This window comes from Accipiter gentilis, chromosome 11, assembly GCF_929443795.1.
Source record: "Accipiter gentilis chromosome 11, bAccGen1.1, whole genome shotgun sequence".
Classification (NCBI taxonomy): domain Eukaryota; kingdom Metazoa; phylum Chordata; class Aves; order Accipitriformes; family Accipitridae; genus Astur; species Astur gentilis.
In genome coordinates, this window is record NC_064890.1 from 34,203,901 (window position 1) to 34,228,854 (window position 24,954).

General features: G+C 41.9%; 1 protein-coding gene across 1 annotated transcript; it reads right to left on the reverse strand.

Annotated features, from left to right (window-relative positions):
• Positions 1 to 1,088: 1,088 nt before the first annotated feature.
• Positions 1,089 to 22,379, reverse strand: DBX2 (developing brain homeobox 2). Its single transcript, XM_049813983.1, has 4 exons — positions 21,782 to 22,379; positions 8,949 to 9,044; positions 4,086 to 4,273; positions 1,089 to 1,641 (listed from the first exon to the last, which is right to left on the reverse strand). The coding sequence occupies exons 1-4, from the start codon at positions 22,116 to 22,118 to the stop codon at positions 1,321 to 1,323; spliced, it is 942 nt and encodes a 313-aa protein (XP_049669940.1). The 5' UTR covers positions 22,119 to 22,379; the 3' UTR covers positions 1,089 to 1,320.
• Positions 22,380 to 24,954: the final 2,575 nt, after the last annotated feature.

The window sequence follows — 24,954 nt, forward strand, 5'->3', positions numbered from 1 at the left end:
GCCAGACTAGATTATCATAATCATCTCTTTTGACTACAAAATATATGAATCTGCCAGAAATGAAATAGTCCCTATAAAACCATAATGTTCTCCAAAAGGTTTTGCCTGTAACATAAAATACCTCTAGTCTTTCTTCTCAACAAATGCATTCATAAATGTATGATAAAGGAAAAAAAAAGTTCTGCTCCTGTTTTGAGCTATAAAGCCTTGCAAATAAGCAAAAAATGATACTTAAATTCATAGAGTGATTTCCTTAAAGTAGATGAAGAAAGCAAATAATTTTAAGTAAAGCAGTTTTAATATAATTTGAGGCTACCTGTATTACACAGAATACTGTCCTGTCTTTGATACACACGTATGCTAATGTGTACTTATTCGCACCAGTTTAAATAGGAGTAAGTCAGGAATAAGGCTACTATGGTATGCCATCTCCTGAAGTACTTCTCCGAGATGGCTGCAGTGGCAGTTTTCCCAATTACAGTTCTGTTGCTTAGTGCATTTGGACTATAATTCTGCATACCACCATTACAGTTTTGAAACACAGAAGAGATTACAAGAGATTGCACTAACAGTCTGACAAAAGCCACTGAAATTCAGAGTTAAGAATGCTGGAAGGTTCACCCACAGGAGAAAAGACAAGTGTAAGTGAATTGTGTTTCCCAGTACGCATTCACATCAAAGAGATTTAAACACAGAATATTTTATAGGGTTGGTTGGTTGTCTTTTAGTACTGCATACTTTACCAGGGTTATCAGCTGACCTGTGACCGTGCTATTTAAAACTAATGCAATACTGATGTAGGTGAGGACAGACAGAGAAAACATACTAAAAATGCTTACGTTTGGCTAATATGAACCTATTGTGTCAATTAATGAATTTCAAAAAGAACCCAAAGCCACTTGCTATCTTGAGGGAAACAGGGTTATTCTTGTGCACAAAAGAAATTAATTGGTCTGACTACAATGAGAAATAAAAGTGATTCTCTATCAGCGTGTTTTTAATGAATTATCATATACAGCGCAGATGTATAAACCAGAGCACAACTTCAGCTTCATGCTCTTCACTTCATTTTACTTACCATCATCAGTTCCTATTTCACTTTTAAGGTCAGTACAAGACTGGAAAAGACACAAGAAAAGACTGAGTATCGAAGAATACTTCTTAAATCATTAGTTGTTTGTCATTTTAATGGTGTTAGACTTTAGCAAATTTATGAGGCATAAACTAGTTAGCTTTACATGTCCAAATATTGTTAGTCTTAGAACACTGCTCATTTGAAGCCTCTGCTCTCCACTCAATTTACAAACTGCCCCTATTTCCTTAGGCTGATGATGTAACTGCCTTATTTGCCGTATCTTGGTCAGGATACAAATACAGTGGGCTCTGCGATGAATTTGCTCTTGGAGGTGGTTGTGTACTAGTAAGTCTTTCAGAATTTCCTGGAGAAGTCTCCCTCCACCTTGGACTCGCCTGCTCCTGAGACACTTCCCACACAGATGGGCATGTGGAGGTAAAATTCATGGTGGATCGTGAGAGGTAGTTCTCCTGAAGACCTTCTTCTTGGAGGCACCTGTTTGAAAGCACTTCTTTTTCTTTGGAGTTTCGCCATTTCATCCTTCGATTCTGAAACCAAATTTTCACCTGTTTGCAAGTTAATAAGAGTTTATTATCATTCTTTTCTTTATACAACTTTGCCCTAACAAGGTTTTTTTCTTTCCATCCTCTTAGTTTCATGTTCCTTTCTTACTCATTGTTACAGTAGATCCAGTGAAGCTGACCGATGGACATTATCTGAGGATTTTCCCATCACTATTTACTACAGCTTGGCCAAATACTCTCCTTTGCTTTCACTACCTCTAACAGGTGATTATTTGGCTTAGACTGGAAAAAGGACAGCCCAGTGACTAGGGATGGAGCAATTTCCTATAGCAACATCCTTCTAGACAGAAAAGGATTCTCAGAGTAAATTAGCATCATCATTAACAAAACTAAGTGATATTACCAGAGATGTGAAGCCCTCTATTTAAAAGAGGCTCTAAGAACTATGACTGTCCTATTCACAAACATAACTAAAACTAGCTTATCCATATAGCTTCAAAATGTGTGTTATGACATACGACACAGTAGTGAGGATGTAAAGACATTTTGTCTGCCTGACTACGGTTTTCCATGAGCTGTCTAGAATCTATGTGCTTTTGAGATAAAATCAATTTTTCAAAAACTTTGAGTTGCAAAGCTTGATCATGAGCATTCAAAGGCATTTATGAAACACTGGCAAAATCTTGGGGAAATATACATCTAGGAACTGGTTTTACATAAAGAGAAGAAATGGTGGGGGGAATCAATCAAATTATTCAGATTGTGTTCTATTTTCCCTTAAATATTTGCATTTATTTCTAGTATTCAGATACTTGATATGAAGACAAAGGGGCTATGCTTCTGAAGGTTTGAGAATCATTGCCTTAGATGGCAGGTACAGTTCCTCCAGCACAACAGGTCAGAAAACTGAAGAAATAACCTTCACAGCAACTGCTCTTCCTTTCACGAGATAAAAAAAAAACCCAAACCAAAAAATATAGATATCACCAGATCTATCATTGTCATGAAATTATTTTCCTGTAGTGGTAGTCATTATCTATGTGTCATTCCATTATTTTTTATTCCCCAAGGCTCTCCTGAATACCAAGAACACAGAAGAAAAATAGGAAATAATTGCAGTATTAGGAATATGACTACATATTGGGAAATTTTGGGGCAGTGCACTGGGGAGTGCAATTGTGCATTTTCATTGAAACAGTTTATCCTGCAGAGATTACAGCTCTGTTCATCACACTGAGAAGCACCACACTCTGCTTCTTGGTTTTATTTATAGTTGCAGTGCTTGCGATAGAGTCAGAGTCATTTGGGTCACAAGGAACCACTCCAGACCACAAGATCTAACCTCCAGTGCAACATGGAACCAACTGCAAAGTTAGGTCAAATTGTTGAGGGCCTTGTCAAGTTCTGAAAATCTCCAAGATAAAGATGGTGAGAACTCCCATCGTCATTCCCAGGCTTTTCTGCCCCCTAGACAGCTTCTGCCATACATATCTTAAGCACTTTCACTCCTGCTGCATGCAAAGAAATAAGATTGTACTGTCACTCTCTTTCAGCTGTACTCTAGAGATTTGCATCTACTCCAGCACCTTCAGAATCCCACTTGCCACCGGCTACCATGTTCAATTTCTGCTGTTACATGCCCTCACAAACATTTTTTCCAGTTTCTTTCAGGTTTTGTGCTCTTCAAGCCAGGCAGTTTCCCCTTGTTTTTATCTGCAGCTAGGTCAGGCCCCTGAGATTCCAGACTAGGCTACTGCCACTCAGCATCACCACTAACATACTCATTCAGCTAGAACAGCTCACTGGAGGTTATTAGAACCTCAGCTAAACTCTAAAGTCCTGCAGTAGGCCAACTCAGACTTGTAAAAAATCCCATGAAATGTGAATAGGTAAGTAAAGTGGAAGCATTTTAGAAGGTCAACCTGCAAAAGTTTTCCTTCTACAGTTTCTCTCAGCTCCAAGGATCTCTTTCCTTGTGCAGCTAAGTTTCTTTCTGCAGGGATGGCTGCCTGTCTCTTGGGGCAGAATGGTTTCAGAGCAAGTGCTGTTGATTGCATTGTCACTAGCTGTTCACCCGCAAGTGCAAAGGGTGTTCAGAGGAATACAGGAGGGCTCTATGCTCTGCTGTTTTCTGCCTGGATCACTGCCTATCAGGCAGTGGGATGGAGCGTAGTTTCCCACCCCAAAGCTCCTGAGGGGGCTCTGTCAGACAGCCAAATGGCAGTTGGAAGTGAAATGCAGAGGTCACGTTTCTCCCACTTTGTGTGAAAATGGAGCAATCAACTTTTGAATGTACACCTTCAGGAATTAGACCAGGAAGCTGTTCAAGCATTCCCTGGTTAAAAATGCCATTGATTTAGTGAGGTCTTTGCTCAGTGGAGGAGCTCAGGGCTGCCTCTGTGCTGTTCAATTTTCCTCCTTCAAAGCCATTTTAAAGATTTTTCCTCAAAAAGACAGAAAGTCACAGATGTTCTGTCATTCCTTACCTGAGACTCCTTTAGACCCAGGTTAATGGCCAGTTTCTTCCTGTCTGTTTTACTAATGTACTTCTGCTTCTGAAACATTTTCTCCAAAGCTTTCCTCTGGTCTTCGGAAAAGACAGCTCTTCTTAATATACCTCTCCGGGCTTTGGAGTTAGATTCCTGGGTCAGAAGAGGCAACACACTTTCCTCTCCTAGTAGAAATGGATGAGAATTTCACATAATATCTAACACATATCAGAGAAATATTAAGTGCCGTTCATTATAATGCTAGCAGACTACTGTCCCACTTTTGATTTGTTGGTGTTATAAGTGTGTCGTAATGCTTCAGTCATGTTTATTAAGGACTAAATCCTCACTTGGATCTAGAGGTGTTGTCAGTGGTCAAAAGTCTCCCCTTGACATGGTAAAAAGTAAATCAGATGAGTTCATAGAGGAACATTAACACAGGGCCTGCATTACTGAAAAATTCAAATATTGTCAGGAAGAAACTTCTCCAATTTTTCCTTTGCCCATCATCGTCACTGAGTAAACTGCAGTAAGTTTTCCTAGGAGCTTATTTTCTCCTTGTGTGAAATGTAGAACCAGATAAAAGTGGTCTGTAATACTGATTCAAAGAAACTAAATAGGCTTTCCTTAGTTTTGTTTACTAACGAAAGGCTTTCAGAGTGAACTATTTCTCAGAAAATCCCTGCCCATTCACTCACTTATTCTGGAAACCACAGCAATTTCTTTAGTAGAGGATTTGGGGAGTACTTGGACTTACTCCTTTCAGCCTGGTTTCTAATCCTTTGACATCTCATAGCAAGTTCTGGGAGGGCAGTTTTCAATGAATCCCATCACATCCCCTTGATCCATGCCTAGAGGGAACGCCACCCTGGAAAACAGCCTCAAAGCTGGGGGACAGTGCCGCAGTGGAGAAGTTAGAAATGTTCACATTGTCCCTTCACTGGCCTCACAAAGAGCACAGAAAAGCCACATCCAGATAAATCTCTCACCTTCCTCACACCCACTGAAGCCTAAAGCCATAGTGCTTTCCCAAGCTCCCTCTCCCCCTAGAAGGATGGGGCGTACAGGGAGCAGTCCCTGGTGAGGCTTGGTATGCCTCCAGCACTCCCAGCTCCCCCAAACGCTCGCCCAGGGAGCAGTACCAGAGGCCAGCTGAACAGGGCCTGTCACCAAGCATTGGATGTGACAATTGCACGGGGCAGCTGCAAGCAGGCCAGGAAAGAACTGCACTTTGACTCAGAAAACCGTGCCATGGCTACGTACCCGCTGACGCCTACGAACTTTCTGTAGGAGGGCAGCCACGAAGGTGGCTTTAGTTCGTAACATGTGCAATTCCGGCTCCAAAGGTGCAAGCTGTCCTCCTGTTGTCCACCTTCCCATGTACATGGGCCAAGATTGCCGTCCCGGTTTATAGTTACAGCAGCTGCAAAGGCGTGCTGCTGTTCAATTTCTATCAAGGATCTGATCATTTTCGTATCAAAGCCAGTGGAAAACTCCCCATGTAAAGAAGATTTTCTAAAAGACTGCACATTTTTTTGTGAAAAAGTCTATCTATTCTAGTCAGCTCTAACAGTGGAGGGGGATTAAATACATTTGTTCAATAGATACAGTGCTCTTGAAAATACTAATTAAACCCAGATGCAGCTTCAACAAACTGTTCCTTGGGGCTAAACCACATTTCAACTTCTGTATACTATACATATATACACATGGGTATGTGTATCTTTAAACACTCACAGAGAAACAAACACAGACATACCAAGGATATTGTAGAACCCTGTATGTATAATGATGAGAAACTAAAGTGTATATGTGTATGTCTTGCAAAGTTGACTAAATACTTTTGTGGTGCTTGTGTGACTGGTTTGATATTACATATATTACCCCTGTATCCTGCCTCCAGCTGTGACCGCTAGAGGAAGAATATCAGAAACTCAACAAGCGTACAGCGAACCTTTCCTAAAATACACTGCCACTGTGAAACATTACTGATTTAAGGACCATTGCATTCTGCTAGACATGCCTTTCTTAAATTTTTCTACACTTTAAGATCATCTTTATATTTGCCTCTCATAACAGACTGCAGCAAAAAGTAATTGTTATGATTTAAAATGTTACAATATAAATACGTCTAAATTTATACAGATGTATTTCAATTTTCAAAACTGTATCTGAGATCAGATAGAAAAATCATAACCTACCGGTTACTGTCCTGATATTTATTACCCAGTGAGACACAGTCAGACTCAAGCCAAACCAAAATAAACTATTTGCAGAATAAAAGTCAAAATGCCACAATGGAGGTTGCTGCAAAGGGCAAGCCAGGTTCCTTTTCTGAAGAGTGCATGGCCCCCTCACAACCCCCACCTCAAGCTCTCATCCTGTCCACGAAGCTGGAGGCAAACACTGGCCCTTCTTCCTCAAGCATGTTTTCTCTCCTTCTTGCTCGAATTTGGTGAATTTAGCTACCTTTTTCCAGGTAGCCTCTGAGTAGTTTCTGATGAATTATCAGCCATTCTCAAGTTTACTGGAAGGTACAGTCTGACAGCAGAAGAGCTGGTACCTTCTCTCATCCCCACCGCGGGATGAGAGATACCAGCGAGGAAGAGGCGTAACAGGGCTGGTCCTTGCCTCCTGGCCTCTATTCCACAATGGAGTTGTCAGGCAAGGACAGAGGACGCCAGATTATGTGACCCTTTAAAATTTGTCTTGCCTGGCTGGTTGTTAACAGTCAATTGGCAAAGAAACAACCTCCCGCTGGAGCCCCGAGGTGCCAATTAATTCCCATACAGGCAGTATGCAGGGTACAGCTCAACACCTGTGTTACACTAACTTAATAGTGGAGAATCTACACACTCTAAGGCACAGTATGTGACTGATTTTAAAAGATTAACTAAACAAAATTTAATGATGAGCAGAATGCTCACAAGCTTTAGCGAACAGCCGCTGGGTCAAAAAATTTGAAATGTGAGTTTGGGATAATGAATACTCACCCCCAATTCACCAACCTAGAGAATTTTTTTAAGAATACCCCATATTCCAAAATGCATTCTGACTGCACACACAAAACCTAAATTTTGGGTTGTGGATTAAAGGATTTTTCAGCACGGTGGGATAGGCAGTCGTTCATACATTTCAACAATTGCATCAAAATGAAATAAGGCAGTTTGCAGCCTGTCGCTCTGAATGTGCATCAAAAGGTTCAGTGTTCTGCTGACATAAATGTGAATCTGTTACTATTTCCTATGTTGCTGGTTTGATTTTTGTTTTGCTGTGGGGTTTTTTTAAGTCTTTCCTTTGTATCCTAATATATAGTGATAAATGTCCTCTTAATCTGTGGAACAATCTTCATTTGCCTTCATGGCAGAGACCACCTTGAAGGAGCAAGTAAAAGCTTTAGTCATGGTTTCCATTTTTTCATTTGAATTCAATACATTCTAGTTAAATGGACAATTAATAGGTCACTTCCAAAATAGTAGTGTATCAGTCCTGGTTAATAAACAATCCCCACAGTTGATAATGGGCCTATGTATTCAGCAAGTCCCTGTATACACTCAGCTCATCCACTAAATCCCTTTTCAGGTAGACAGGGTTATATGGGAAGATGAGCTAGAATGAGTCTATAAAAGTCAGTTTCATTCACTGCTTTATTTTTCAGTCAAGTGCTTTAAATGGTGTCCAGAAAATCTCTTGGAATGTGAGACAGGAGAAAAGACTGGCACATAGAGTATTGCTTTATGGCCATACAAAAGGGCAACTGACCCTTGCCCAGGCCTTTTCAATGTGAAATGGTTCCTAAAGTTCATCTGCACAGTGAAAAATTGTGGTGAGGTCGCGTGTGGATGAGTAAAGTGAAAGTGGTGATTGGTCATGGTGCTGTCAGCCATTGTGGGAGAGCCGGGGCCATGTAAAACGCTCTGTGGGAAAGTGTCAGCCCCCTAAAGAGGTGCTCAGAAACTTGCAGCTCATTAAACTGCCAGCATTTGCTGCCTCACTTGTCAAGAATCATTCAACTTAGCAACTGCCCTTCTGAAACATTCATAAAACGCATGCACATAGTCAGGAAGGGTTTGAATGCAACTGTGATAAAAAAGTATATGCTAGAGCACGCATAAGCTCCAATTTTCATTTGGATTTGACACGTGAGTTGTGCTTTTTCTCTGCGTTGCAGGACGAGGACATGCTTCTTCTGTTTGGATATTCATGATTTTACATGTTTATGGCTCAGGAATACATTCTTATGCCATGGCACACAAACTTCCCAATCATGGTTAAGTTTAGATTTGGATTAAATAGAAGTGCATTCCAGGTCTTAATCCTGAATGTATAGTGTATACTGGCCAAAATTCTCTTCAACGTACTTCTTCAATTTTTTTACATCATAATTAAAAAAGAAAAACAAATTAAACATGTGCATGCATTTGACTGCTACAAAAAGAATGACTGTTTTATTTAAATAATGCTAGGGCTTCCTGAATCATAATTTATCCCTAACAGACATTAGAATGCAGCATCCATTTTAAGATCTTTCAGCTCTTTTTTTATTTGCAAATGTTTATTGACACAGATTTTTAAAAGAGTTACTGATTTTAAAGAATCTTTTCTAGCACACTGAAAACAAGCATCCTTCCTAGGTTAGCTCTGTCTGGGTGTCTCAATGCCATTAGAAAGCTCTCACAATTGCTCAGTGTACTTAAGTTTGATAAATCTTTGGAAACCCTCTGAATAGGATTGCTGTGATTTTACTAAGGAATTAGCTGCTGCCATTGCATCACCAATTAGTTTTCCAGAACACATTAAATCCTGCTGCTTTGGTTTACAGAATAACTCAAGCATTACTGATGAAGCATAAAAACTTACTTGGAAAAGCAGTGGGGGATGCAGGGTGCTGACAGGACCCACCGCAGCATGCTGAGTAGAATGGCGGGGCTCGGAGAAAAAAGTGTTTGGAAAGAGCTGCAAAGAAAGCATAGATCTAATTGATTATCCATTGAGCTTAGGTGATATTCATAACAACAGTCCTCCAAAAAGTCAGTGTGTAAAGTCCTGCCCCACAAGTTCTTTTTCCTTTTTTTCAAGATGGTGATATTTTTAAGGCAAACAATGATAAACCAAGTAATTGCTCTTTAATTTAGCAAGGTGATTTTACATGGGTAGCTTAACTATAATATGCAAAACTCTCAATACATTTATCATAAGAATGAAACTCTGCAGATTTGAAGTTTACTTGCTATAATTATGGGGTTCTTTTCCTAAATATTGAGATGGAATGCATTGTTTTAAGAATACATTGTTGAAATAATGAGTCTAATGCATCTGAATAAGTTATTTTAAATAACTCTAGTAAGCACGATATCCTAGAAACACAGAATCTAAAAGTTAATCCTGTCTCTTCTACTTGTACTCCAATGCTGTTATTAGTACTCAAACCAATAAGGTCTCCAATAAATAAGAAACCTTTATGAATAAATGCTATAAAATGCAATGAGACAATCCAGCTGAGCTCTATAGGCACAAACTACAGGGCCTGATTCTGCTGTCTTGACAGTAAACTCACTCTTGCTGGGAAAGTGCTCTAAATTTAAATAAACCACTTGCTGAAGAAGGCTCTGCTTAATACAATAAAAAAATTGCAAAATCAACCCACAGAATTAGGTAATATTTGGTAAAATTTCTATATAATTTTTTGAACCAATGAATCAAAAGTCTCTGTTATGTCTAAAAAGTGCTTCCAAATCTTGGAAAGGTCTTCACTGTCTAATAATCCCTTAAATTTTTCTATAAAGCTCATGGGCTTTTCTGTTAATCTTAATTACCTTTTAATTTCTGCACATACTTGTCAGTGAATGAAACCTGGAATATCTTTTTCTTTTGAAAATAGATACATCAGGCTTGCTAGAACTGTAGGCTAGTAGTATGTGATCAGCATCAAAACATTTATGTCACTTTCCTGTTTTGGTTTAAAAAGAAAATACACAGCTCTAGAACCTGTACTGAAGTTTGTCCAAATCTCTAGAAATAACCTAATCAATTAAAAAGATGAAACTGCACACTTAGATAAAAAAAATAAGAAATCAATAATCAGGAAGAATGATAAATAGATAAATGTATATAAGCCTTGTTGCTGATTTTTAAAGGTTTTTCAACTGGAACTAAAAATAAATATCACTCAAAATTAGGTTCCTGAGTACATATGAGGTTGTCATAATAAGTTTTCTGACTGTTAAATGTGCTGATCTCCCAAAGCAACGAACTATTGCTGTAGAAGCCTAACTCTAAGCACTTTTTAAATATTTACCTCTATTTTTTATCTGAATTTATACAAGCGTAGGTGAAAACTTCTTCAACTGTAATTACAAGTTGATAAGCGTTTTACTGCTAGAGCTCTTCATTGACACCTTGCTATTTCTAATGAAATATAAATATACTCTAAGAAGAACTAATTGCCTATATTTGAGGTGCATGCTTGCAAAACATTTACAAAGAAGAATGATTTACATCAGGCATTAGTAGCCTAAAGCTTCTCTTCCACACAAGACCATCAAATGTGGACCTGTGTCCTAAGGAACTTAAAACAGTCAAGAATGTGCAGCCAAACATTACCTATCACACATATCCAAGGGGCTTCAATGCAACTGGTGGGGTGTACAAGTTGGAAAGGAATTGACTAACTGAAGAAACACAGGACATGAAGAAGGTAAAGACCTGCCAGATAATCTCAGCCATCCTCCTGAACGTGAGAACTTGTTCTTGACAGTATCTTTCATCTGCTGCAGTTCCCAAACTCCCAGGTGAAGAGCTTTTAATTCCTTCCTTGGGAGCCACACTCCTCATGCCATTATCAAGTTTCCCTTACAGTCAGGTAAAAACTCTCCACCGCTATAAGCACAACTTAGTATACAGAAGGTGCCACACTCAATTTCTTTGCTTCCTTTTCCATACACTTCAAATACTCCTTGGCTGCTGTAATGCCCTATTCCCTTTAATCACTGCTCCAGCACTTTACTCATGCCATACAATTTTCGTCAGACATGGTGGCCTGTCCTGGATGTTGCCTGTTATGGTTTCTTAACTCTCCCCAGTTCCTTCCTCTTTTTTGATAATGTGGTGATCATACGTGATACAGCCAGGAGATACCTGGATAAATCAGAATTGAATAAGCTACTGCTTCAGAGAGATAGCACGTTCCTGCAAATAAAGATAGAGGAAAAGGAAAGGATAGGTTTTCTCCATTCACTAAATCTCTCAACAAGCAAGCTGCAAGCATAAAGGTCAGGAGATGGATCAGGGTCAAAACTTGAGACATTTTGCTTAAGGAAACTCCAAACAAGCCACATATTTCCATGGATATTGCTAGCAATGATTTAATACTAGCACAGCACCATGATGCAGACAGTAGAGATCTTGGCACTAGTTCTGCTCAAGTAAATGAAAATCATGCTTCTGACTTTACTGGGCATTTTACTTAATTCCCTCAACCAACTGCTGTCTTTTCTGCCTGCATAGCACATATCCCTTTAAGGCAGAACACTTGTTTAAGAAATAACATGCGGGTGATATCCTCATATAACTCCGAACCAAGTGGTTCCCAAGACCATTTCTCAAGACTGATTTATTCTAGATCCTGTGGAATAAACAATGGCATTATGTCTCCCTAAGCCTATTGTAATGCATCTGTCTAGTTTATAAACTTCTTTAATGTGCTCCAACTACACTAAATGCACAAGTGAATTGTAGGTTAAGTATATCAAACCACATCCCCCAGGTCACTCTAGTGAAGCTGGTGCACTCAAACCAATGTGTAGCAGTTACACAGAGTTACACCAGTAAAAAAAATCTGGCATAATAATACAGGGATGCTCAACTCTACCTTGGGAGTTCTATGTAGAGAAAAATGTTAATGCTTCAAGCTAACACATCCAAGTATATTTTTTATCTTTGATAGAAACAGCAGAGAATATTCGTCACATTAAATGGTTTCCACTGTCTCCATGAAACTGCATTAACAGAATGAAAATTGCTCAGAGAAAAATGGTATATTTAACATCTATGTATTTCAGAATTATACTGTGATTGTACCTGTAAGAATGACAGAATAGCTATCAGTGCTGAAGACAGTATACAGAAAGCATTGCCAATGCTTTTATTTTCTGTTCACGTGTATCATGGCCACTCTTTGATGGCCAATATTTGTTGGTCAAGCGACCTGAAGCAAACATTGTTTGCTGTTCACATAAGGCTGAAAATTGCTGAAAATGTCAGAATATTAATTCTGTATTTATTGGCCAGAATGAAGTACACAGTAACCAAAAGGTAGCTGCTGCTTCCAGCCATGTGGAGTACGCATTAACCAGGGGCCAAATCCTAATAATTTGTATTCAAGATACTTAATTCTTTTTCTGCTTTGCATTCCTATTTAATAAAACCAGAGATTGTGTGGAATTAAGTGTTTCACAAGAGTCAAGACTGTACAGGTTTAGCTTCACAGATCCATGAAAATGAAATATCAGAGTATAGCATAAGTGCTTCTTGGCACTACAAAAATTGTACTATATACTTTAAAAGAAAATTTATCAGGTCATAAATATAAAAGGATTAAATATCTAAAATCAAATAAATTATTTATTTTTTCACAAAAGAAATTCTTTTGACAGTGTTGCTGCATGCAAAATTTTAGTAATAATGCTCATTTACATTCAGCTTTGTGAATAAAAAGCATTTTACAAACAGACAATAAAATGATATCAAACATGCAAATGGACCTCAAGCCCATCTAGTGCTTGAAACTCAGAGATTAGTTCAGATACTGATATTTTAAAGTATACTGACAGCTCTGAAGATATTCTAAATTCAAAAGCCCTCCCATACTAAAAAAGTCATGCTGACACCAGAAGTTTTCCTTCCAACTATCCACCATTTTGAGAGCAACGTTCCTCAGTACAATTCAGTTCAAATGGATATGTAATTTTAAAATGGCTTATTATTAAAGACGCTGTTTGTTTTTCCTAATCCCAGTCTTGTGAAGTGACTCAGGAAATAGTGTAGACCATTAGCCAGCAAGAAAGAGGGAACAGGTGAAGAAAAAATGGCTACTGAGGAAAAGTAAACTGATGGTAAACTTCTGGTATGACCCATACATGGCTCCTTCACTGTACATGCTGTTCGTTTGTTGGGTTTTTTTAAAGCTAACTGATAAAAATGTGGTATAAACCTGTGAAGAGAGCTGAAACACTTCCAAAGAATGATTCAGAAAGCTGCCTAGAGCCAGCTAACAAGAAACAGTAAGCACAGGAACAGACAGACCTCAAGCTGCATGAGCCCTTTAATTCTCCAAGTATTGCTATGCCCACATGAACTGCTTTCCACAGTGATGCCCAGGCTCCAGCCCTGGCAGGCAAATTAAAAATATTAGCAGTAAAATGATCCCATTTCACCCGAGAACCTTGGATGGTTTGTGCCCATGAAGTAGGCACAAGTAAACTGCAGTTTCCTACCTACACTCATTCTTGGCAATGACTAAAGCATGCTTTTGCAAAGCTGCAGGAAAGTTTCATGTCATGAAGAGCTCCCTGCAAATAGTCCAGCAGCAGCTCTGCCAGGTTAGTGGTCTAGCTGAGCCACATGGCACCACTTCTGCTCCTGAACCACAAGCCCTGGGCCTCACGATGAACCATGGCTCTGTCCCCAACAGTTACTGTGTTTAGAGTGCAATGTTCCAGCAGCAGTTGTGCACCCCCAAAGCATTTCAGCCAGCTGAAGGGGAGCACCTGGCCATGAGAAGGAAGCAACCGCCGCTGCAATATTCCACCAAAGGCAGTCACAACCACATGGACCTGGCAAAACTTACTGCAAGAGCCTGTGGTACAGCATCCATCAGAGCTGGCTTTCCTGCACTCCCAAAGTCACTGTCTATTTGCTTCCCATTCATTCCTATAAAACACGACTGCATGAATGCTCAAAGGAAGTCAAGCCAAAAGGCAGACCAGAGCAGCATACACAGATCAGTTTTAAAATATTGGCAAACGTTCATAAAATGGGGTTTGAAGCTCTAAATATATATTTTTAAATCCTACACAAAAGGCGGATATAAGAAGTGAGCTTGCATTTTTACGTTGGGTCTCGGTGGGGCTTTCAAAAATTAGCAGAGTAGTCGCAACAAAAAGGGCTTGAAACGTGCCAACAGCACGATCATCGTTTTCTTCCATCTATAGCAATGTAGTGGCTGACAGAGTCACGCTGTGGATTAGCTGAGATCACGTGAATCACCATCAATTTTCAGAAGCATCACTCACATGGCTTATTATTAGGGTATGGGTTGCCGTACATGTCTTTCTCTGCCTAAAGAAACATGGGTGCCTCAGGCTGGTGACAACGCATGCTCACATTTCACCTCTGTGACAACCCAAAGCAACAACCAAACCCCACACCATTTGCCAAAGGCTCCATGGGTGTCCTGGTGTCAGCAGTAAAGGTAGCTTCCACCCTCTCCATGCCTTGTACACAGCCTTGCTATTGGGAAGAAAGATGGGGATCTGGAAAGCTGTGGATTTACCAGCTTTGCCTCCAGCTTTGTCTTCCTTAAAGATGCCCATGCATGAGCGTGCCCCAGCACTTTCTGCTTACCAGTTCTTGTCAAAAGGGGCATTACTGTCACTTCTCTGTCTAAAAGTTCAGTGTGTTGTCTAAGCTCCTTGTCTGGGCCTCCTGCACAGTCAATAAGAAGAGATAATTAGCTCTATATAATGATTCATCACCTTAAAATAGACGTCTAAGAAGATAGGTTGTGTCATCTTCTGGAGGCGTCTCTCTGTACTGACTATGGATTAGACAGGGTATTTAGACAACTAGATTAGACAAAACACCTACTTTTTATTAAACAGCTGAATTACTGTGACATTCTTCTTATCCTTCATAGGTAACGTCAAAAGAATACAATCATCTGTTCAGCCATAAAGACTTTGTAAAAAAATGATAAAAGTCAGCCATAAAAGAACTAAAATTATTTGCCTTGATTTTCAACATATTACAATTTGTTTAGAAATAATTTCCTCAAGCAAGGCAAAATTAGGGTCATATGCTGCAAGAGGCAATTCACTGGGTCTTCATTGTTGCAGCCTGAATTCGAAATCATATGATAGGCCAAAATGCACAATTATTCCAGCAGTATGCACTGATTAGCTAGAATTTCCTACCTGGACCAGTCTTTACTTGTTGCAGTATTACCAGCTCCAACCAGACAAAAGACTAAAGATCGGCTAAACATTAGAATTAAAAAATAACAAACGGTGAATTGTTTTTCCTACTTTTTCTTAAACACATGATGGTTTTAGCCTTTTTACATTTGTACAAGGAAATACTTTTTCAAGTTGAAATTTGAGATATTCACAAGATTCCACGGGTGGGGACTTTAACGAACAACACCAACTTGTTCAAAAGGAGGAGGTAAAATCCTCAACATACATACAAAATACCTCAAGAGAATTATGTGTTATAACTTCAGAAAAAGGCAGCCTCTCAAGGGAAATTTTCATAAGCTTTTCAGCACAAAGCAAAGGCCACTTCTCTGACATCAAAGAAACACAGCCCAGGTTAGCGAAAATATTTAGGTGCTTAACTTTATAAGGATCAAGGTCTACATATCCGACATCTGAAACAGCCTCCTACTACTTTATATACCTGCACTTGTTTTCATTTTGAAAAAATTACCTTCCCAATTCCGCTATGGGTCACGACAGACCACAAAAGTACCATTTAGAAAAATCAGAGTAAGAGTTATTTTGCAGAGCTGCATTATACAAGAACACATAACACCTTTGGTGGGCAATGGAGGCAAAGGACTTGCCTTCCAAAATTCAGGGGAATTTGTTAATACAAAAAAATCACAGTACAATGAAACCTGAGATCTACACTCGAGAACTTGCCTGATGACATTATTCCTTATCACATTCATGTGTTTTCTAAAAACACGAAGAATATACTACAAGATTTCAGAAGACCAGTTCAATCTGCAATACAAAATACATTTTACAGAAGTTAATTCACTAACTGTAGGCATGACTGATTCCAGGGTTTCCCCTTGGTGAACTGCTTTTCTGCAAACCCTACCACTTGTCCTCCTAGTGCAGCTCTAAGATTTTCTGGCAGTGCTTAAATCTTCCCAAGGACCAAACTTGGGATCCTCTTCCTTTCTCAGAGACGGCACAGCAAGAGTCTCCAGAGGCAAGAGCACTGCCCAGCCAATGCTCATATTCCCTACTGAGCCCAGACTGCCAGACTGGTGGCTCAGTCAGAGAGTAGCTGGCACTAGTCTAGCTCTGGCAACCTTACAATGAGGACAAAGATTTGTCCTTTAAAAAGCCATTTTGCAGCCACTTTTAAGGTATGCTAGGCACCCCAAACCGATTCTATTAAATGACTCACAAAGTTAACTGGAAGCAGGAAAAGATGCTGCAGGAAAAGATACTCACAGAAACTTCTCTGCCTCCAAAGACAAACTTTTAAAACAGGTGAAGGTGTCTCAGTGCTCCTGGCAACGAGGGCATAAGAAAAGATGTCAAATAGATCTCCCCACCCTGAAGAAACTTTCTATCCCCAGAGAACACCAACAAAACAGGAAAATCCTGAGGCTTGTTAGTCAACTTGTTGCCTGAGTGAGGGTAGCACTTTCCAGAGGCTAGTGCAAGCCTAGTGGGAGCTGAGAGAAAACGCTCAGCTCTTTCTTGCCTTTTATTTTACTGAAAGTTAGTGTTACATGTCACTTGAGGACACGCTGTGGCTGCCAGTTGGTTTGAAATCAATAATTAATAAGCATTTATTCACTAAGAGAGGGTCCAAAATGAAGGGAAAAAAAAATATCACTTAATTTCAGTAATTCAAGTATCTCCCGGCTGTCATAAAGAAACACAAGAGATTTTACTAAAAATGGGCAATAAGGTATATTGATTAAAATAACTGTTGCAGGATAGAATTGCTGTCATCACCCGAAGGGGAAAAAACTGACCCTGGTCCAAAGACTTAGCCTGCAGAGGAAGGCTTGGTTTTACTTCCCTGCAATGCTACTGTTTTTTCTGTATTACCTTAGGCAAGTCACCTCACTTCGTTTTGCTCCAGCTCCTCCTCTACGCAGTAGAAATCTCTCCTATCTCACTGGCGCATTGTGATGATAAATGTATTAAAATGTAAAGTACTCAAATATTACAGAAAGAAAAGCTACATCTGTATCACAGAATGGGTGTTTATTATTATAAGTCCAATTTATGTTCATGACATACTTGTCCCAATTGCTTTCTTTTGTGTTACATGTACTGTACCTTATTCTGCTCTATTGTATTCTGATGCTTTAGGCAAAAATCCTGCAAACTTAATTTTTCAGCAAGTTTTGCAGTGGAAGTATCTCACCGCTACATTTATTTGTTTCATTGCACTTTTCATTTTCCTTTCTCTGTTAATCTATCAAAATGCCAAGATTAAAGCAGAAAGCCAGATTCTTGCCACATATGACAATATTCATGGTCATACCACTAATGACCATATTCAGGCTGTAAACCACTTACTGTCATCCTCCTCCAGGGCAAATTACTTGAGAAGAGCAGAGATTTTTCAGAAGACCATTCCAGGTAGCAGAGTAACTTTGCATTTCTCAAGGAGGTCACTCTGACCTGCTCTCAGCCAATACTTCTGGAAACCAAGTCATGAGGAAAGATGTGGAGTGGATCTCTTTACAGCACCTGTGCTACAACAGACTGCATCTCAGCATCCTCCAGGTAATTTTCCTATGTCAGAAAATACTGAGGAAAACTGGTCAAGTCTTCTAATTTATCCAGAAGATAATGATAGGACTGGAGTACAAGGAGAGGGACTAAATCCCAGATTAGCAAGCAGAAATTGAGGACTTCCTCCATGCTTAAGAGTCCGTTAGTTTGCTGAGAACTTTCATCTGGAGCTTCCCTCATCCTTTTAAGAGGCAGTGTAACTATAAGCTGCATAGCTGTAATATGTTTCACTGGGAAACGCTGCTTTACAACGATGCATTTTTAAAAGTTTTTAGCCAGGAAGAACACAGTCTGGGCATCCAGTGTTTAAAAAGCAGAACCAGATTCTGCACTGCTTTACCTAGCCAGGACTACAAATACGCACTGTATGCAAAGTTCTCACAAAGCAGAAGCCAGCATTATGCATTTATTTCATCAAGGCAAAAGGTCTTAAAAGAGAAGAATCAGGCCCATAGTGCACAGGTTAATAGAAATTCAGTTCAGCTAGACAGAAACACAGTGTCTACCACACCTACTGAAGGTGGTGCGCCCAGTTCAGCATTCCATCATCAGCACCAGGGCTTCAGAGCAAGGTACAAGAAAGCCTGCGGGAATCTGGCAGGCATACTGTTGCAGAAGTCAAGTGAGTCTATCATATAGCAATAATGCTCATTCTGCTTTTCCTTCTTAAGTTTTATGTAACATGCTGCTTCTGCATGCAGTTGTACTCTTAAGTCAAAATAAACTAAATTAATTTAAAAAACTATGATTTTATTACATTTCATTTTTTAAAACTGGTGTAACAATGGAAAGTGATGATTTTAATATCTTACAGACAACATAAAGATATTTATTTCAAGCCCACTTATTAGATGATGCATCTTGGATGGGACACTTTCTGAGTAGTTGTTCAGTTTCTCATTTCAGATAATTTTGGAGAACTCAAAATACACATGCAGATAAGCTCTTGATATAGTCAAACTAAATCCTTTGAAACCTGTAAATTATGGGAATGGAAACTTCCTGATAAAACTCTGCTGCTGAGGAGTTACAAAGGGAAAAGCAACCATGACGATATGGACCAGATCAAGAGTGCCATCCTACCTGGTGTCCTTTGCCGCCATGGATAAGAGTTTTCCAGTTTACAGAAAGAATACAGGATTTCACTGTTTAGCACTTTTAGGGAGTGTTAAAAGGTACCCTAAAACGGAGTGCTTTCTTCATGTCTTTCCTTGGTAGGTGCTGCGGATACATGTTGTTTTTGGAACTGTAAGAAGGTTCAGCTTATTCAGTTCAGTCCCTGGTGTGATTTTATATTCCCTCCTTTCTGAGAGCTTTTGGTGACCTCACCAGAATTTGGGACTACATGAGCAATACAGATTACTGATTCCAAAAAGTCTGGTATTTTGTCAATTGTCTTTTCTGTAGCATTTTTTTATTATTATTTTAAAACCCCTGGATTATGCCAAGCTAGTTTGTTAGAGCACTTTTAGTCCCTGCATGAGTTATAAAGCACTAGCTAGTTCAGAAGGATTAAAAAAACATTTTGCTTTATCATGTCAATAGTCTTATTAAAGACTTAGACCAAGATTTTCCAAAATGCCAAGTGATTTGGGGGCTCCAAATAGGAAAGAGTTTATTCCTCAAATAACTCACAAAAATCAGTGACTAGTCACAATAATCAGTAAATTCAAAAACCCTACTTAGTACGAATTCCTTAGTTAAAATACCTTCATTAGTCCCTGAAGGCTAAAATTCTTGTTCTGAAAAACACTCTTTTGCCCTATCACTGCATAAACAAGAAACATAACACACAGCCTGACCAGACCAGCCCTATTCACAAATGCAAGTGTCCAGTCTGAATGGTTCCCCCAGCGTACACCTACGCTAGAGAGAAGAGATTCCTTAGAAACCACAAAATCTGGCTTAGCAGGACAGTTCCAATCTAATTTACATTTATCAAAGTTCAGACACCCAAGAACCCTCAACACTATAAGACATGTAAGTCAGATCAGAATCAACAGATCCCTGTTAGAATATATACATCTTTGAGGTACATCTTCTACATTCGCAGGAGACTTTTTTTCTGAGTGCGTAATACATGAGGAAACCTAGTATTTCTCACTGCCCAAATATAAGAGGCTGGTGCTTTTGCCCAGAGCTCCCACTGAAATCCCTGGGAGCTGTGGGATCAGAAGAAACGTAGAATCAGACTCCAAATCACTAGGCAGACCTGCCACACTTTCCTAAGTTCACGAGTACCACTGTAGGCTAATCAAAGAAAGAACTAATCCTGGAAGCAAGCATTTGAAAAACTCGACATTCAGGAACTTCTGTAATACTTACAGAAAGTTTACCTATAGCAATGAGTCCTGAGGCATGTGCAGTCTCCCCTTTTACGTGCACTCTGTACACATCAACGTAGCATTTTCTAGAGCTTATTGGGGTGGGGCGAGGGGAAAGAATATGCACCTAATTCCAGAAAGATGATACTTGTCCTGTTTCCTGGCCTGGCCTATAGTTGGTTAAAATAAACATGTTTAAATAACTGATACGCTTAAGATAACACTTAGGGCAGCTGAGGTCTGGAATGTTCAGAAATGTTAATGTACGCTTCTTTGACTCTCTCCTACCTACCTTTAAAGTACATCACGCTGAAGGATCCAAAACTGGTTTGCATTTTGCAGAACAGTTTGTAGGATTTAATTGAAGTAAAATTATGCTTCAAAAGAAAACAACTGTTATTCTGTTTCTAAAACGAGCCTTTTGGTTTCACACCTCAAAGACTTACTTCAATAAATACGATTCTGCTTGTCTGAATTTCATTTCAAGTACATTTAAAACCGCATGATCATAAATAAAAATTCTGAAATCACCACACAAGACTGAAATAAACTGATATATTATAACGGAGAGGCAAAATGCAATACAGACGGTGAGTCTAATACCTAATCTTATGAATTAACTTTGAATTCAACTTCAATCAGTTCCACGGCTGACAGAAGCGCGCGTTCCTAGAAATACTTTAAAACGTCGTTCGTGCCCAGACAAAACATATTTACGTGAAAATCGGCACATCCGAGAAACAAAACCTGTTTTGTAGAACTATTCGTTTCCAGTTCAATGACACAGCTTACTGCGGGCCTGTTCCGACAGAAAATCTCAGCCACCCCCCCCCGACAGCCAACACCGCGGGCAGCCCGGCACAAGGCTCACGTCTCCCACCACCCAGTTTTTACTTTAACGCCCGACCGAATGGCTAATTACTGACCTTTTACACAGCTTTAAAGCTCTTTTTTTTTTTTTCCCCGCCCCTCTTTTTGTCAAAACTTCCAGAAAATTGCCTGCTTTGCTTGAATTAATTTTCCTTTTGGTAGGAAGAGCCCGGCCCTTCAGCCCTTGCTCTCCCCCAGGGACGGGGCACTTGAGGAGGGGGCTGCTGCCACCCGAGCTATCGCTGCCGAAAGGGACGGGACCTCTCGCCTTTCTCCCAAAACTACGAATTTCAACCCTCCCCGGAGCGCCTGTTGGCGGTGAAGCTCTTTGACCACCCCCTCAGGCTGCGAAGAACGAGCAGACCCGAAAGCACAAGGCTTTGCCGCACTCACTACACCCACACAGGTGCGCCGGCCCGCGGGGTTTACAGCCGCCGTCCGCCTGTCCTCACCACCGGCCCCTCGCCCGCTCCTCGGGGTCCCTTCGCCAAGCAGCAGGGCGAGACCCCGCTCAGGAGCCCCGCCGGCAGCACCCCTCCTCCGCCGCCGCCGGGAGGACGCCCCGGCGGTACGGCAACCTGCAGGGGCACGGCGTCCCGCCGCCGCTGCCGCCTCCGGGCTGGTCGGAGTGGCTGGCAGGAGGGCAGCGGCCGCCTCTCTCCCCTCACGAAGCCCCTTCTCGTCCCGACTCCCCGGCGGCGGGACGCGGGAAGGGGCCGGCGCTCACCTGTGGCTGCTGGCGGGAAGACGCCGCCTCTCTCCGCCGCCGGAGCCCGCGCTGGCAGGCGGCCGCCGTCCGCCGCGGAGGGGTTAAGCACTTGAAAAGCCCATCTTGTCGGGTAGGGACCCCCTGAGGGGCTGATTTGTTCCGCCGCGGGGCACAGCTTGAGGGGGACGGGGCTGGCGGGGAGGGGACGGAGCTGGGCAGGGCTCGGCGGCGCCCCGGCCCGCAGCAAGTTCTCGATGAGGAAACTTTTGCCCAGGTTGCCGAAGCCTGGCGCCGCCGGTAGGTTGAGGAGAGCCGAGGAGCCCACCAGGTCCCAGTACAGGGCGCTGGGCAGCATAGCGAGGGTTTTTACCCACCCCCCCCCGCCTCGCCCAGCCCAGCCCAGCCCAGCCCGGCCGCCGCGGCCCCTCACTGGGCTGGGACGGGGCGCCGGGCTACGGGGCCGGGCGGGCTTACGGGGGCGGCTCCCCGAGGGCTGAGGGAAAAGCGAACGGAGAGCTCGGCGGGGCTGTCCGTGGAGACGCGGCGCTCCTCTTCGCCGGGCTGGAAGGTGTGTCCAAGCGCATTCATTATGTCAGACGCGGACGCGGGGGGAGTGATGGACGCGGCCAACAATGCCGCCTTGCCCGGCAGACCCCCCCGCCTGCCTCTTGGGGGGGGGGGGGGGTAAGGGCGGGAAGCTGAGCCGGTCCTGGCGCGGGGGTGGCTTGTCCCGCTTCACCCGCCCGGGCCCGCCGCCATGTCGGGAGGCCGGGGGCGCCCCCTGAGGGGGCGCCCCCGGGCTCCCGACATGGCGGCGGGCCCGCGCCTCCCGCTGAGGGGCTGCACCTGTGTGGAGGGGAAGGGAACGGCCTCTGGCCTCCGTCCCGGCGGGGAGGTGGCTCCGGTGCTCGCCGCGGCGAGATCATGTTGACCTAACGATCCCATGAGGTAATGGGAAGATAGGCATTAGCTCACTCCCTCTGGGCACTTTTATCTGGCCCCCTTTTTTTTTTTTTTCCGCCTTAGTTACTGCCCCCCCCCCACCCCCAGCCGCTGGATTTTCAACATTTGTCTTAATAAATCTGATTAAGATCAGCGCGGCGCTGTTAATCATGTTTTCCTCGAGATGTGGGACAGTGCTTTCTGTGGGCATAAACATGCTCTGGCAGGGGTGGCTCTGTCTGTTTCCACTTCGTTGCCTGTATTCTTACTTACTTTCTTACAAACCAAGTAATGTGGCAAAGATGTCTCATTTTCCAGTTCACACATGCAGAAAGCTAAAATCGGATGCTGTTCCCAAAGACCTGACAGCATCTCCCCGTTTTGCAGAGGGATCCTTTTATTTCAAAGCAGCCGTTCACCAGTCTAATCTCAGGGATATTCCCTGCAAAATCCTCTGGAGCAGGTGTGTCCCTTATTTTTGTAAAGCAGTAGGGGCGTAACCCCTTGGGCTTGAGGGTACTTCATAGCTAAAACCAGATGGAGAAGTGTCCTCAGACAGCAAACGGGAAGGATGGTGTAACTGCTGCGGTACTATGTAATACCTTGGGAGATGTGAATTAAGCATGTGGATGTCTCAAGCTTTGCTTCATGTCCTTGGGTAGATTGGCCCTGCCAGAGTTTGGGCACTTACTCCGCTGGCACCAAGATGTTGTTACCTGTGGTGAATGGGAACCTAAGTTGATAAGGATGCTTCATGCCAGGGGCCTGTGTAGTCTGACCTGTCCTCAGCAGTGGCTGAAACTGTGAAGAAGAATTAGACCAAGATGAGCGTACCTGATAGTTTTGCCCTGATACACTCCTATTCTCTAACTGTTCTCAGCTTAAAGGATTTCCACAGCTTAAACACCTGTATTTACAGATCTGAAGGCCCTCATCTTTGTAAACTCAAGGTATTAATGCAAGTATTTTTCCTGTGAGTGTTTTGCGGCTGGAGTTGCCTCTTGCCATAGAAAATGACAGAATCCAGCCTGGTGGATCCCAGAGTACATCTGAAGGTAATATGCATCGTTGTAATATTAAGATGCAGAAATATATATTTATCATGTTTCTAAGGGAAAGAAGAGAGTCTTCCCAGGAGGGCACCTGCTTTTGAGCGAGTAGCTGCCTTTCTAATTACCCCTCATAAATTTCTTCACACTTAAGGATTTATTCTGTCTTTCCTTTCACTGACCAAGTTCTCACAGAGTTCCCAAGGGCCTGAGACACTGAAAACCATAATTCAACACTTGGGAAAATGCAGTTAGTCCATCCAGCTGTGCCGCATGAATAAAAGGTATTCACCAAGGAAAAGATGGTTGTCAAAGACAGTAGCCTTCAAAGACAGTAGCCTTCAAAGACAGGCTTGGGGTTTGGTTTCCTCCAAAGCCATTTCTCGTGCCAAAGTGGCTACTATTGTGTTAATCATCTCAGCTGTGTAGTTCAGTAAAGTATGATTAGCAAGTTGCACATTTCTGTGAAATACAAGCCCAACACATGTAGCATTTGACAATTTGCTCTGTGCCATGGAAGAGAGTGATCGGTTGCCACATGATAGGTTAACGAGTCGTGTCAGGTTTCATCTGTAGTTCCAGGGTTCAGCCCATTCATTGCAATGTGTGTTTAAGCAGTTCCCTTCCTCTCTCCCATCTTCATCTATCAGTGGCCTCTCACTCATGTTCTGGCGCTGCTCTCATAGCTGTACCCACAAAGCACCATGAACCATATCAGAGAACTCGTCCAGGTTTTAAATAAGACAGTGAGAAAATATTTTTCAAGAGATTCCCAGTGCTGACCTAGAACCGGTCATGTGAGCTTAAGTAGGGGTGGTAGAGTACATAGAGCTGAATAAACTCACTAAACGAGGGCAGCCTCTGAGCACTTTGTCTCTGGGACAGGTGTCCGTAGCCCTGCTGAGCAGTAGCTAGCAAATTCTGTTTGTCCTCTGGGCATGTGATAATTGGGTACAGTCAGGCCCAAGAGGTGTTACCTGTCAAAAGCTGGAGAGCACAGTACAAGAAAGTACAGGTTCCTCGTTTGGATCTGGAATACAAGCTGATCTGAGTGTAAAAACAAGTGGCATCCCTAAACCCAGATCCTTTCCAGTGAATGCAGCCTGGAAATGGGTGGCAAATAGATCCTTAGCCAAGGACCTGGAAAGTCACTGCATGTGTATTACCTGGATACAGACAGTAAGTAGAGTTGGTATTCAC